This window comes from Sebastes fasciatus, chromosome 19, assembly GCF_043250625.1.
Source record: "Sebastes fasciatus isolate fSebFas1 chromosome 19, fSebFas1.pri, whole genome shotgun sequence".
Classification (NCBI taxonomy): domain Eukaryota; kingdom Metazoa; phylum Chordata; class Actinopteri; order Perciformes; family Sebastidae; genus Sebastes; species Sebastes fasciatus.
This window is the reverse complement of record NC_133813.1, coordinates 4,828,057-4,844,021: the sequence shown is the minus strand read 5'-3', so window position 1 is coordinate 4,844,021 and position 15,965 is coordinate 4,828,057. Positions and strand designations below refer to the sequence as shown.

Below are 15,965 nucleotides of genomic sequence, written 5' to 3'. Positions count from 1 at the left end.
AATTAATACCTTAAGGTTACTTTTATTGTGTTGTTTGTGTCAGTGTGACTTTTATATGAATGCACTTTGAATATCTGTTTTAACCACACATTACTTGAGCTTAAACAAACTGTATTAATCCCCGAACCCACCGCAGTACCAATGCTCTATTTACTGAAAGTTCAGCCAAAGGTGTTTTTGCCCTCTGTTGCATTTTTCCCATTCCCCCACTCTGTCTTTTTTTTTCATTTGTGCATCAGATAAACCCTGAAAACACATGAGAATCAAGTGGTTTTACTCACGGCATGCCTGATCAGAGTATATAAATTCGAAGCACGACATTGGACCAGTAGAGGAGGAGGTCAAATCACTGTGTAGTTCAGTGAATCGGTTCATGTGCTTCTTCTCGTCCCCATGAAATGTGGACATTAACTTCCAGGAACTCTGTCATCTCGTGTAAAACAGTAAATCATGCACAAGTAAAGACAAAGCTCCCACCCCTCTGGACTTTTATCAATTCAAACTGCCCGTCTCTTCTTTGCCAATATCCCATTGTTTATTTATTTTTATGTAAACGGGACCACGTACAGTTTAAACATGGATGACGTCATTTGATGCTCCGTACCAGATCATAGCTTTAAGCTAATTTGCATCTGTGGTTTCCAGTTAAGAAGCACATAACACAGTGTGATCTCTGTGGTATGTCCTGTCCCAACATCCTTTTTTCAACAGGAAACGCATCGCATTAAAGAAGTCCAGATTCACAAGACTTTAATTGCCTGTAGTTTGTGTATATTCATCACGAGTTGTTGTCGTTTTGCAGGAACCTATGTGCTGAAGGGATGTGAAAGAGACCAAGAACACGGGAACTGTCTTCCCTGTGAGCACGGACAGACCTACACGGAGCACTCCAACGGGATGAACCGCTGTCTGCCCTGTACACACTGCCGCTCAGGTAACAGGACTGTCTGCACCTTGACGTGTGTTTCATAATTAGAGCTGCAACACTTAATTGATTTTTTTTTTTTTAAGAAAAAAAAAAGTAAAAATTCTCTGATTGCAGCTTCTTAAATGTGAATATTTTCTGGTTTCTTTACTCCTCTATGATAGTAAAGTCCATATTTTTGAGTTGTAGACAAAACGAGACATTTGAGGACGTCATCTTGGGACGTCATGATCGACATTTTGCATTATTTCCTGACATTTTATAGACCAAACAACTTATCAATTAATCATTAGTTGCAGCCCCTATTCATAATATCATTTTTATTGAGTGGGAAGAATTAATGCTTTGATTGCTTTTTACAACCTGGGTCTTGTTTTTACACCTTTATCTTATTATTTAATATAACTTTAACTAAGATTTGGGTAAGCAACTTTACAATAAGGTCCATTCGGCCAAACTTTTTTTTCCACCCATTTAACCATATTAATAGGGCTGCAACTAACACTTCATTTCATTATCCATGAGTTGTTAATTGATTGTTTTCTTGATTAATCGATTAATTGTTTGATCTATAAAACATCAGCTAATAGTTAAAAAAAAAGCCCATAACAAGTTCACAGAGCCTAAAGGTCTTTTCTTTGCACACCAAGTCCGTGTTTGTTTTAATCCGTCATCCGTTAAAAAAAAAGTCATGCACAGAAACCTTGCACACCGAGTCCGATGCGTCCGAACAGACACAACTGAATTAATTACGTGGGTGCTATGGATAGCGATCGTCCCAAACAGGGCTAATGAATGAATGACATTAGCAAGAAGCTATCGTTTATATAGAGCACAATCACTACTGTCTAATCTTTCCTACATCCTTTGTTTTGCGACCACCAAAGTGCTTTGTGCTGGGAGACGAAGTGAATGTTTATCAGATACCATTTTGGATGATGACGTTGGCACGGATGGCGGCTCTGAGAGGTCAAACAACCCTCTTTTGGCTTTTGACGGAGGCGAAAAAACGCAGAAAATGAAATCTTTTCTGAAAATTTTAATGACTAATAATGTGTGTAAACGTGATTGACACAACGTGAGGTCGTATTTATTTTTAAAAATGCAACAATTTTGGACAAAAAATACAGACTAGGTGTGCAAGGGTTGTCGTCTTCAGACGTCTTTGTTTGTCTGACCAACATCCCAAAACCCAAAGATACTCAATTTACCCAAGAAAACCTGAAACAAAAAAAAAAGACTCAATATTTAATCGACTATTAAAATGGTTGACGATTACTTTTTGTAGAATTACCTAATCAATAAATCGACTAATTGTTTACCCACTTATGTGAAATATTACTATAAAAGACATATCTTTTGTGATGGGACCACTGCCCTGTAAATATGTTTTCATGGATAACTACAGGAAGTACAGGTTGAACCAACAGCTCAAAAACACTGAAAATAAGTCCCAGAAATTAAATAACACATAAGCGACTTGCCCTTTTAAATCCAAAGTAGACTCTCCTGTAATCCAGTGTGTCAAAGATATATTGTTTGGGAAAGATAATACCTTTTTGTCTGCGCCCCCGCCTTTCAGGTCCACTCATGAAAATGTGATCTTATGATGTTACACAGAGTCGTAGGGCGTGTCTTTGTTGTTTTGTTTCGCGGGCTGAATGTGAGCATGTTGCCCGTCTCAGGAGATTTACTTGTGTGTCTGTCCTACCTGGTTGAACTGGGTGTGGCTGTGTCTCATTGTCTCCCACACTGGGTGTCTTTGTGTCCAATGAAAGGCTTGAGCTACAGAAAAGAGACTAATGTTACATAGGATGTGTTTTGTGCTCATTCATTGGGGTTTTTAAGTTGGAGCTTTGTGTGTTTTGCTCTAGTTTTAACTTATTTACGACCATGTAATAATTAATTGGACACAGGAAAGGAAATGTGAATTCATTTTTAAAAAGTTGCCCTCGTTATGAACTGCGCTGCCATTTGCAACACTTACGGACCTCCTGTTGGGAGATATCTTATATTATTATACAAGACTACAGTTTTTAATTAATCTTTTACGATGTTAGTTTGAACTTTTCTTTCTTGAAGTTTAAGCCCCGGTTTTGGATGTTGTCTCTATAGGATGAACGCAGTGAAGGGTATTTAATCTTGTTTTTCATTTAGAACATGTTGTTAATGATTTAAGGTACTGGTGCAGTGCCTGTTCGGAGCGCATGCCTGCCCAGAACAAGCTGTTTGCTTGGCCCCCAGAAGGGCTGCTTGCAGTGTTGTCAAGAACCGCGATATGGCTGCTTGCACCCGCCAAGTGTGAAGTTAATTGGTTGAACGGTTCTCGAGATTAGCGAAGGACGATCATACATACACAGATATTCTTTCCTTTATAGTTAGATGATGCCACCTATTGGCCAAATCGCACCAAATGTGGTTGCAATAGCACAAAGTGTTCAGGAGATATGCCATTTTTTTGTAATATAAACCCTGTTCCCCATCATTTGATCTAACTTTGAGGGTCAGCTATAGCAAAACTGTATGGAACATCAAAAATCCCCCTTTTAATAACATTTTCCAGCTTGGTCCAGAGATGTTCTGTACCAAATTTGGTGACGATTGTTCAAAATTTGTAGTAGTAGTAGTAGTAGCAAAAACAAATTTTCTTTTACAGAAACAGGCCAAAGTTACAGGCCAAAAACATAAAGTTAATTGTTATAGTGCCACCATCCGGTTAAATTGCACCACATTTGACACTGCACACCCTTGGGTCACCAGCAAAACACCCACCAATTGTGAAGTAGATCGGACGAATGGTTATCGAGATATGCGAAGGACAGTCATACATACACAGACAGATTCTTTTGTTTTTAGTTAGATGATGCCACCTATTGGCCAAATCGCACCAAATTTGTAATGGTCGCTCAGACCGCATATCTACACATGTCCACCAAATGTGGTCCCAATAGCACTAAGCGTTCAGGAGATTTGGCATTTTTTGTGAGTAGCAAAAAAATCTGATTTGGACACTATTCAAAATTGCGGAAATTGGCGTGCCTTATATGAATAGATTCGGCTGGACCGGAAAAAAGTGTTTCTTTTACAACTATTATGTGCACATTTATTCTGAATTTTGTTTCTGAGACTTATGGTTAAAAAGTTAAATGTAAAGTTCATTGTTATAGCGCCACCATCTGGCCAAGTTACACCACATTCGACACTGCACTACCTTGGGTCACCAGCAATACATCCGCCAAGTGTGAAGTAGATCGGATGCATCGTTCTCGAGATATGCGAAGGACACACACACAAACAGACAGACAGAGATTCTTTGCTTTATTGTTAGATGATTAGATAAACTTCATAAACTACTTAGATTAGACAGAAAGTACACACACGCTTCTCATATTCAGATTGGGCTAAACAGACACTTCACTCTGATTTTATGCCCCACCCCCAACACACAGACTTATACAAAACACCTGCCAATTTAATAAGAATAACATAATCAAGAAATTATAGTGTATCCCTCCAAACACCAGCTGCCTGACTGGTAGTATTGACTCATTGCCACTTTTTTTACCCCGTCTCAGATGCTATTTAAAGCTTTGTTGCCGTCTTCTGCATGTGTTGCATTCCAGTTATCACTGAGAATAATTATGTGACTAAACTTAAAAACCATGATTTGTCACTACACTGAGTTATAACACCACATGCTCTGTGCAACAGTAAAACAGGCTCTAGCCAGAAGTCAATGTAAACATCTGCGGCTCAGCATGAAGGAAGCAGAAAGTGCTGCGTTGTCAACAGCGTGTGAAATGTCTCCACTGGCAATAAAACTTAACACACAACCTTTAAAACTTCATTTCTAGCGTGATCAAATTAACTAAATGGCAAACAAATGTGACAATATCATCTGCAAGCCCAACAAAGTCAGCTTTGTTTAACTTTTTAACTCTTCGTACAAATTTGTACACTCAGGCCTTTCTTTTTGAAAAGGAACTTTTAAAAAATCAATAGGATCATTGTGAGAAACTTCACAACGTTATTTACTTTATTTTTTATGTGACATTTTAATAAGATTATCACTTGTTGTTTTCAAATATTTGTGTGTTGTACAATCACTAAGAGATGATGGTGTGCTGCAGGCCTGAGCGTTTAACAGCTGTGCAGTAAATAAGATTGTCCCCCGAGTGTCTTCGCTCCGTCTTTAGGAAAAAACAGAAACAAGCTCCCAAAGGAAATTGTTTTGTATTTGAAAATTGTCACAAATTTGGATTGTTGTATAACACTGAAGTGATAACAATCAAACCCATTGTCTCAATAACTTGGCAGAAGTAGCAGTTAAAGACTGCTCTGGTGAACCCAGGAGCGCTCTGTGTGAATGTTTGTTTATACAGTGAGTGCAGACGCTAGCCAGCCCAAAGAAAACAAGAACACTGACAAGAGGCAAGGACATGATCATTTATATTGTGTGCCAAAAGAACACACTATGAGGTAGTTACGTCAATAGTAATGTCTCTTTCTTGCCTTTTACAACTTCTGAAAATATTAAAAGATGTCAGCTGATTTTCTTTTACCTCAGTAAAAAAAAAAAAAAAAATGTGTACAGTACAACAATCTATCAATTAATCAAACTTTATTTATTGAAGTGCTTCACAGATAACCGACAAGCTGAAAATATGACGGAACAAGTGTGGACCGTGAAAACAACCGAAAACTATTTTAACAATTTGAGACCAATGCATGCGAGACCATAAAAAATGATGTAATAAAATAGATTTAAAAATGATAATAACAGCAGTAAGAGGGTGTCAAATAAAAACTAGATCAACAAAATAAAATACAATTTTACAGCTTAAATACAATAAAATAAGTGATTAATGAATAAACAATAAAATAAAATACAATTTTACAGCTTAAATACAATAAACTAAGTGATTAATAAAATAACAATAACATAGATTAAAGATTTACAACTTAAAAACAATAAAATAAGTGATTAATCAAATAAGAATAAATTATATTCAAATTAAGTATAATAAAATAAGTGATAAGTAAAATAGATTTAAATTTCACAACTTAAAAACAATCAAATAAGTGATTAATAAAAGAAGAATAAATTATATTCAAATTAAGTATAATAAAATAAGTGATTAATAAAATTAAAATAAAATAGATTACAATTTTACAACTTAAATGCAATAAAATAAGTGATTAATAAAATAATAATAAATTATATTCAAATTAAGTATAATAAAATAAGTGATTAGTAAAATAACAATAAAATAGATTATAATTGTACAATTTAAATACAATAAAATAAGTGATTAATAATATAAGAATGAAACGGAATAAAATTGTACAACTAATTAGAATAATTATAATCAATTATCCTGGTTGAGCTGTAAAATGTGTTGTGACATTAATATCTAAAATACATTTTAAAATGGAATCAATTGGTCCTGTGTCATGCATAGATTTGGAAATTTAGTCTGCATGGTGACACGTCCCTGCTCTGTATATGTGTTTATGTCATCATACAATCCAAGTTGTTGCTGTGAGCCACCAAGTCGTTCCATATATAGTCTTGCATAGCATAGCATAGGTCACAGCTGTGATATCTACAGGCCCGTTCTACCCAGTTACATTGAGGTCATTATGATCAGAACAGTGATAGTCACTAATATAATGACAGGAAATACGCAAAGAATCTGGAGTCTTTACTCAGTAAACTCCATTTAATACTTCGCATGTACGCAAAGAGATAAAAGATGTGTCCTCATTTAGTTGAATCAGGTCATAAATTTGCACTAGAAATTAATATCTAGAAAACCTACTTTACAGAGATGTTTAAAACTTCATAACTTGCTACAAAAGGAGCTGAAATGTCTGAATAAAACTGTAGGAAAAGCAGTGTGGAAGAAGATTACAAGAGGGTGCTCGCAACCAAACCAACCTAACGCTGCACTTTTTCCTTAATTGGCAAGCATGGATATCAAATTTCTGTGAAAGGTCATCGTGCGGAGGCAGACGGCTGGTTTGTTATTAATTTTGATCATATCTTAAAGGCCAAGGCTACTGTCTCTTCAGGTCTCAATTTAATAAATGAACCATGCCAGATTCTCCATCCCTCATTATCCTGTTAAAATGAGCCTAATTGTATCTAAGAGGAAGACATAATTGGAAACCCAATTATCTTTTTCTTTTTTTTTTTGTGCAAAAAATTAGCACATAATTGCTAAAGACCGACAAATTACCTGAGAAATCCCCCAAGTTTTCTCTCATTTAACGCATGCCAATGGTCACAGGTTTATTATGAGTCTTCTTGTACAGCTCTGTCTGTACACACTTCACAAAGTTACATCACAAGTTGCAAACTTAATCTCTTATTTTACTCTCTATCTGTCTATGCATCACGGGCTAAAACTGGATTCATCATGTCATATTGTTTTATATCTGTCTGTGTATTTGATGAGGTTATTTGATGACTAGATTGGTCTCATGTTCAATCTCTCTATAGATTTCATCCAGTTCATTTGACTGGATTTATGTCCCTGATCATTGTCATGATATTCCACAAACAAACTCTTCATCTTTCTCTCAACTTTACTATCCACAGATGAGATTCAAACTGCATCCTGCACCACAACTACAGACACCAGGTGCCAGTGCAGACCGGGTACCTTCTGCGTCCCAGATCAGGCCTGCGAAGTCTGCAAACGTTGTGCCAAGTAAGTGTCTTACTTACTGTATTTCCTGAAATAGTTTTCAGTTATACTCTTTAACCGTATCTGATCAATATCATCCAATGTGAATGTAATTCCGAGGATGATTAGGATCTACTGCAACCAATTCAAATTCAGTCCCTGACTAAAAGGACTCTTGGTCTTGAGCTTGAAGCTCCAAGGATTATGCTGTTTTTTTGTGTGTTTTACTATTACTGCAAATCCATTTTTTTCTACAAAATTACAGGTGTAAATCAGGGGAGGAGGAGGTGAAGAAGTGCACCCACTTTTCAAACACCGAGTGTCGAAAACGGGATCCGTTCCCCGCCGAAACCTCTCCAGCCCCTACTCCTACAACCGCTACTGCTCCAGAAAGCATTGGTAACTTCACGGTTTCATAAAAAGCCTTCTGCTGCGTAACATTGTAGTTGTTATTTTAAACTTAATTGTAAATCTTCACTGATTCTATTTTTTCCAGTTGCTCCTATATGCATTTCCCTGGCCGTCATCTTCGTCCTCGTCGTTATTGGACTGGCTGTGTGGTGGTTCGTGTTCAAGAGGCGTTCATGTGAAACACCATGTGAGTTGACATTGAGTCTACCTGTTGTAATGCTGTTTTGCTTATTTAAAAGAACAGTGTGGAGCATTTATGGGAATCTATTGGCAGAAATGGAATATAATATTAATATTTAGTATGTTTTCTTTAGTGTATAATCACTTGAAAATAAGAATTGTTGTGTTTTCGTTAGCTTAGAATGAGCTGTTTGTATCTACATGCATTGTTGATCCTCATCAAAGAGTCCGCCATGTTGCTACAGTAGCCCAGAATGGACAAACCAAACACTGACTCAAGATAGGGACGTTTTTACATTTTCGTGTCAGCCACCGTAGTTCTCCACACGCTTGGCACACGGGAGAAGTTTCAGATGGTTGTAACATGCAACCTCACCGTTAGATGCCGCCAAATCCTACACACTGCACCTTTAAGTATGTATTCCTAATGCTGTTTTGCTTATTAAGGATGTATTCTTAATGCTGTTTGTCTGCTTTTAAACAGGTTTAAAGAGCCATTGTGAATCCAGTGAAATTGTGAAGATTCCTATTGTAAGTTATTGTTTTGTTTCGTGTTTGATTTCTCTCGTTTTGTACCTTTTTTAAAGTCTTTATAATAGTTATTATTGTGTGTTAGCAGTCACAGTTAACATAGAGAACCTGTGGTCACTGTTTTCCATCCGCCACTTTTTTCCGGTCAGGACGAGAGTGGAGCCACGGCAGAGGAGAGACAGAATGATCAGAACGCAGGTCTGGAGGGGGAAGAGTCTCGCCCGGAGTCCCGGCCCCTGCTGCAGGAGACCGGGATGACCAAGGCCTCCCCTCCCCTCGAAGATGAGGACCGAGGACTCGGAGACAGTTTGCCCAACACCACTAGTTCGTCTCAAACTAGCCTGTCGGCCCTGCCCACGGCAGCCTCCTCTGATAACACCCCAGACACCCCGAACACCCCAAACACCCCGAACACCCCACACCAGAGCCCCACTGCCATCCGACTGCAACCTGGAGACATGGTGAGGGAAACTGTAGAAGATCTACAAATCATTTGTGTTTTAATTCTGATGTTTCACTCTCAATTTTGAAAGAGGACCTATTATGCTTATTTTCAGGTGCATACTTGTATTTTGGGTTTCTACTAGAACATGTTTACATGCTTTAACGTTAAAAAGAATGCTTTACTTTTCTCATAATGGCTGTGCTGATGCACCTCTTTTCACCCTCTGTCTGAAACACTAGCTTCGTTTGCGGTCGTGCCAAATTAGCCATTATGCAAATGTATTACTTGGTTGACATCACCACGTTACGGAAGAAAAGGCAGGACTTGAAGCGAGTCGTTTCAGGCAGTATTTCTGTGGGGGGAAGTAACTCCCTTTGGCATGGACTTTGTAACTTTGCAGACCCTTTACATGCACAAAACACTATGTAACACACTAAAGGAAGAAAATTACAAAAGCATAATAGGTCCTCTTTAATCACCTGTGCCACCATTGCTTATGTTTGTGTTTTATGTTGCAGGATGATCCTCTGCATCATCGACTGGTGGCCCAACAAGGTAAGATTTAAAATACCTGCAGTGGGAAGGGGAGATTTCCCCTCTACTAAACATATTTATGCCACTTGATTTGAGCTGAAAGGCAGCTGTACACAGAGAGCAACACCGTTTTCATGCCACAGGGAAATCAAATAAACAGGATATCCTCAAGATCTCACATTATCTGCTTGATAGATTAATAATCTCATGACAGTCAGGCAGCATCTGAGCCTTCCGGGGGCTGGAACATGCCGTCTTTTTTTGGTGTTGTTTTTTTTCTCACGCTAAATTAAAGAGGACATGGCTTAACAGATTTGTTTGATGCTCTATTCAAATTTTCATGTGTGCATCCCCTGAAGGGAAATGGGTGAAATGACGATAAAGATAAACATTTAAAGCAGCTAACATGCCATTTTGTATCTTTCAAATCTAAATTTGATCCATTTATCTCTGTTTTTCAAGGGTCAGAAAAATCCCTAAGGAAGAGCTTTGATTTGTTCGACGAGTACCTGGACGTGCGGATCCACAACAAGTTCTTCAGAAAGATTGGAGTCAGTGACAACCACATTCGGATTGCGGAGAACGGCGCCCCCGGTGACAAGGTGTATGAACTGCTGAAGAACTGGATGCAGAGGCAGGGACTAAAAGCCGACATCAACGACCTGTTGGATGCTTTGCTAAGTATGGACCAGCGACGCTCAGCTGAGTGCATCGCCTCTGCGGCGCTGCAGAGAGGCTACTATAAGCACGCAGACGCACCCTGAAAGCTGAAGTAACGGGGACTGCAAATGAAGTAAACACAAAGTACTTAACACAAAAAGCACACAGACACCGTCGCTGGATATTGTGTCTCACGACCAGGCTTACCTCTTTGTGGCTGACTAGCCATGTATTCAAAAGCCAGTAGTTTTAAAAAGAAAAACAAAAAGGGGAAGGTCGAGTCGTATTTATCAAGAGCTCTGAAGATGTTGACTACTTGCCAAACGCGGAGGTGTAATAATGAAAATGAAGAAAAAGTTGCGTGGTCAAATTTAACAGCGTTGCCACCGAAGACGACCTTGAAAATGTGTTCAGATGAACATGAAGTTGTCGGCTTCCACAGGCAGAAAACGGCTGCATGTTTTAGGCTCTAATGAAGCAACATGCATCCAAATACTGAAAGCTTAGACGTCTCTGGGCGAGTGTCACACATCTGGTCCTCTACACCAGATCACAATACACTACCTGGAGACAAGGATATACACTGGTTTGTAGGAGTGGCATTAGCTATGTCACTAATACTGTGCCTCTTTGATGCACTGACCTCTGGCACATGTAGGATTTAAAACTACAATCACGCTATAGTTGTCGTTTTATAGTTTCTCGGAAACCATATGTAACCGTTCATGAACATTTTCCTGATTAATGGTAGGAAAATATTATTCATTTGTTATGACGGTCCATTTTCAGCCTTACTAATGATAAGTTTTACCTCTTCAGTGCCATTTCTAGATTTATTTAGCTAACGTGATTTCATTATGTTTTCACGGAGCGTAGTGATTCAAAACTTTCATGGATTTTGTACAATCAAGTCACATTGGAGAAATGTTTTCAGTCTTTGTCGTCCGGTCTTTTATATGTTCAGTGTTGCTACACACACACACACACGACATCGTAGAAGGAATTTCACAAGCTGTTTCCGTTGGAACAACTGTTAATAGTCTAGTCAAATGTTTCCATGCAACTTGGAAAAACTTTAAAAGGTCATTTTATTTATTGACATATTTATTGTAATGAATAATAATTAACTTGTCATTATTTATACCAAAACAAACGACCCTGGAAAACAAGCACGCGCTGTATCCGTGTTGTGATAACTTCAGGGGCAAAAATGACTGACATCAAAATTTTTCAAGGTGTGGTTGAAACTTGGTAGTGTTAAGTTAAAACTCTTCCTGCTCGCTGCACCGTGTTTTAAGTGTAGCACTCTGGTCCACACTGTCAATGTGTCAATGTTACGTGTGCCATTTCTTCGCAAGAGGAAGATTTTCGTGACGCTAAATGCAGAATGTGTCATTTCAAATTGGAGTTGAGGTGACGCCAGTCTTAGAAAACGAGAGCTGACCTGTTAGGTCCAACCGTTCTAGTGAACCGACTGAATAAAACGGTCCTTCTGTACATGTCGGAGGCGACGTGGGATGCAGGTACGGATTGTTTGGTCTCGGTTAAACTCGGACAAGATGAAGGAAACTTTTTTTTCTGGATTTAAAAAGAAGATAAAATTTATTTCCCTCATTCTGTCACATGTACATACAAACGTCCAGAGAGCATTAAAGCCTCACACAAAGTGTATATGTGTATATATGCAGCTCTATTAACAAACCAAAATGATTATAGTGAGGTATGAAGTTATAAAGAACGACGGAAACGCCAACCAGAGTATTTGGCTGTTGAGGTTGTGACATTTTTAAACTAGATTTTGCCCATTTTTCTGCAGTCTCTTATGTATAAAGGAAAGAGTTACAGAGTTATATATTATTGCTGAAGAGTGATGCTACAGTGCTGGCACTGCCATCTATTGACAGACAATGAAAATACAGCCAGCATCAATTTCTAGGGATCCTACAGTATACACCCCTCTCTCACTTAACTTTCTCCCTTTAACTACTTTTCAACTCTTTTTTTCTTTTTAAAATTCCTCCTCAAGTAGCAGTGTGAGTGTATGTCTTTTTAAAAAAATAATGTCTCTGTTTTTACTTTTACATATTTCATTGCAAGTCCTAAGCTGTTCAATTAACTTCCTTTTTACTTGTGTAAAAACGTTCTGTCCAGCGTTTGCCGTTAAGCCATTTCCCCCTTAGTAATTGTTTGCTTGTCATGGATTTCAGATATAAATTATGCAAAATACATCAAAGCTGTTTTTGTGTCAATTTCAAATAAATGTTTTGTACAGATGAGCGACTTTGAATTGTTTTTAAATTACTGATGTTTTCATGTTTGGTTACACGGAAACACAAATTGCCTGTACATTTTCTAAGGTTGTGCACATCAAACATTAATATGGTATTAACCATTGCTCTGCCATATGAGCAGTCTAAGTCTTATCACTAGATGGAAGCAGGATATGTTTATTAAACATACCAATAACTAAAAGAAGAGGGTCACAAATGGTTATATTAACTTGTGCAATAATGTGGACTCAAATACAGCCAAGAAGTGCACGCATCTAATCATATGAAATAGCTGTAAGTGACATTTATGTAGCATCAATGCTATGCAAAAGCATCTATTACTGTAAAGCCATCAGGTTCCTCTTAAAGCAGCATAGAAGATTACAGATATATCCAACTGCCCTGGGGAAAACAAGTGTGTTTCTTAGTATGACTTCAAACCTGTGCAACCCTGAAATTATGATTATATTCTGTGCAGTACAAGAAGGTAGCAAAACCTATTTGGCAAAACAAATTAGTATCATATAAATATGTATGTGTGTAATTAATCATATTAATAAGGGCTGCAGTGTTTAGCTTTACATATCTCAGTGGAGAAAATGTCTCCCAAGTGTTTAACTAATGCTAAAAATACCACTGAGACAAAGGATGCTTTTACTCTCTGGTGCATAACAAGTGGTCTTTCTTTGCAAGTGCAATAAATGTTAAAGTATTTGCCTCATTGTGGCTGGTGCTTAGATACAAGAGCATAGAAGCGGGGAGAGAGTTGTGCAGTAACAATATATACAATAACCCTAAAGGTGGAGTTTACTTTTAATTAACAAACTTGAGCAACTTTAAAAATATAACAACAGATTTATCAAAACAAATGCAACCATGCAGCATGTATATATAGACTCAATTAGACTTCAAAAATAGTTTTAAGAGGCTAAAGGTTATGGATTAAATGTTCTACTAAACAGACAACTCAACCCAATTAAATCAGCTTTTTATTATGCTGATTTAAATGGGTTATTTGTACTGTATGTAGTCTTAGCAATCAGGTGCTAAATACAGTGTCTAGATCAGGGGTCAGCAACCTTTACTATCATGAGAGCCTTTTTAGGCAAAAAAAATAAAATAAAATCCATCTGGAGCTGCAAAACATTTAAGCATTGTGATGAAGGGAACACAGTTTATAGTCTACGTCTAAAGTCTAATGCAGTGAGGGCCAAAGTGCCCCAAATTGAGTCCACATTGAGGGGGAAAAAATTGGAGATTTTGAGAATCTAATATTACGAGAATAAAGTCATAACTTTACGAGAAAAAAAGTCGTAATATAACGCGAATAAAGTCATAACTTCGCGAGAAAAAAAGAAAATAACATGTAAAGTTTTTTTTAAATCCACAGGGAGCCACTGGAGACGGGCTAAAGAGCCGTATTTGGCTCCGGAGCTGCAGGTTGCAGACACCTGGTGTAGAAGGTAACCCACGAGTTGGTGAACTCTCGTGATATTAAGGTTAGATAAACGGGATTGGGAGCGTTTGTCTCTCAACGGCTCTCAACATGGCAAGCTGTCAGCTTGTAGCTAACAATGCTAACAGTGAAAACAAAGGAGAAGGGCTGACAGAGAGAACAGTGTTTACCTGAGGAGGGAACCGGGGGGTGGGTGACATGCTAACATGCATGAAGCCGGCCCAGTGATGTCAACAAAGCACGGAGAAACTCAGATTACAACGTGCACAGAGGGAGAGCAACTTCATGCTGTGCTCAGGTAGACATTACTCCTCTATATCTCTACATAACTAGTAGTTGTTTGCTGCTATATTAATGCTATGGATATCAAATTTAGCACTTAAGCGTTAAGTAAAACATAATGTATCCATCCATATGAAATGTCTTGCTGACAGTTGAATGCATCAAACAAATCTGTAAACTACATTCAGAGGTAGAAGTTGTGTTCTAAGTTACTTTGATGGACATTATCATCATATACCGAGCATTAAGTATATTGCACTGAATTGACAGGCATGTTACTAAAGTCCTCCCTGCCCATTGAACACATGTTAACATTCGATCTGAAAGTGTCAGTACAGTCAGTACAAACTTGCACATGAAGATTTAGGATTTTATTAGCATCCCACATCTGCTATTCTTCCTGGGGTTCACACAAAACATCAAAACATATGACAACAGATAAGAAAACAAAACAACCAAATTATATTAAAATCAGAAAAGTATAACACAATATGTTCCTGTTTTTACTATTATATTTTACTATACATAGTCTTATTCATATCACTTATATTAATAAACACTAAATTCATAAACACTGAATATACATACAGAGTGAAATCTTACAAAATATTCCTACTATACATTAAAAACTAGTACAAAATGTGAGGCTAAACTGAAACATCAGATGAAATGTGTATGTTCCCTGCTTATTCACACAGTTATAGAGAGCTATAGGGATGACATATTTTTGTTAGCATCGCCCGGAGTTCGCTCGACAAAAAGCCAACGGGATTTTTCCATTGTGTTTTTGATTATTGCAGAAAATAAGCTCTGTGGCAAACAAACGTTTATAATACTTACAATTTTTTTTTCATTAAGATAATCTCCACAAATGAACAACACTTTTATGATTTTTGAAGTTTAAATGCAATCACCAGAAGTAAAAAGCTAACGTTAGGCTATAAACGAACTAAACAACGAGGCTGTAAAGGAGGACGAGTCGGCGTGATGACGTCTTGTTTAGCCACTTGTGTTTTTAAGACACATAAAGGCTTCAAAATTCACTAGTGGGGTATTTATTGATGTATTTTATGTTGTAGAACCAATGTTAAAATCTGATAAGCTTGTGTTAACCACAGACCTTATTTCAAGCATCTAAAAACCCATTGACTTCCAGACAAGGGAACCCGAAATGCTAAAATGCATATCCAGGTTTTAGGACCCATCCTGCAGCACTCTATTCTGACATCTTATCTCTTTTGATGATGATGAGTTGGTGACATTAATCATGATATTGTATTTAATTTACTGGCCAGCAGGTTAAAATATACATCACTTATCAGTGTTTAACTGTGTTTCTGTATTCTGCATTTTTAATTGTTTTGCAAGGTTCTCTCTGTGTATTTAGTTTTCACTGCACATCATCTCCTGTACCTGATTATTTGAAGGGATTTATTCCTTAAAGTAAGACGTTGGATATAACTGAGGAGATTGTCTCTTTTGTTTCTCACTGTGGAAACACTATTCTCTGAGTTATCAGGGCTCCTTTTTCGCCGTCTTTGTCTGGGGTAAAAATGATTCTGAACTCTTTTCAGCACTC

General features: G+C 37.6%; 1 protein-coding gene across 1 annotated transcript in view; it reads left to right on the top strand.

Moving 5' to 3' along the window:
- LOC141757300 (tumor necrosis factor receptor superfamily member 10B-like) overlaps positions 1 to 12,652 on the top strand; it is a 28,717-nt gene extending 16,065 nt beyond the window's left edge. Inside the window, exons 3-10 of the mRNA XM_074617691.1 lie at positions 803 to 934; positions 7,530 to 7,641; positions 7,883 to 8,016; positions 8,114 to 8,215; positions 8,693 to 8,739; positions 8,889 to 9,200; positions 9,703 to 9,739; positions 10,181 to 12,652. Coding sequence (XP_074473792.1) covers positions 803 to 934; positions 7,530 to 7,641; positions 7,883 to 8,016; positions 8,114 to 8,215; positions 8,693 to 8,739; positions 8,889 to 9,200; positions 9,703 to 9,739; positions 10,181 to 10,482 — 1,178 coding nt within the window. The 3' untranslated portion in view covers positions 10,483 to 12,652. The remainder of the gene's footprint in view (positions 1 to 802; positions 935 to 7,529; positions 7,642 to 7,882; positions 8,017 to 8,113; positions 8,216 to 8,692; positions 8,740 to 8,888; positions 9,201 to 9,702; positions 9,740 to 10,180) is intronic.
- The last annotated feature ends 3,313 nt before the right edge of the window (positions 12,653 to 15,965 follow it).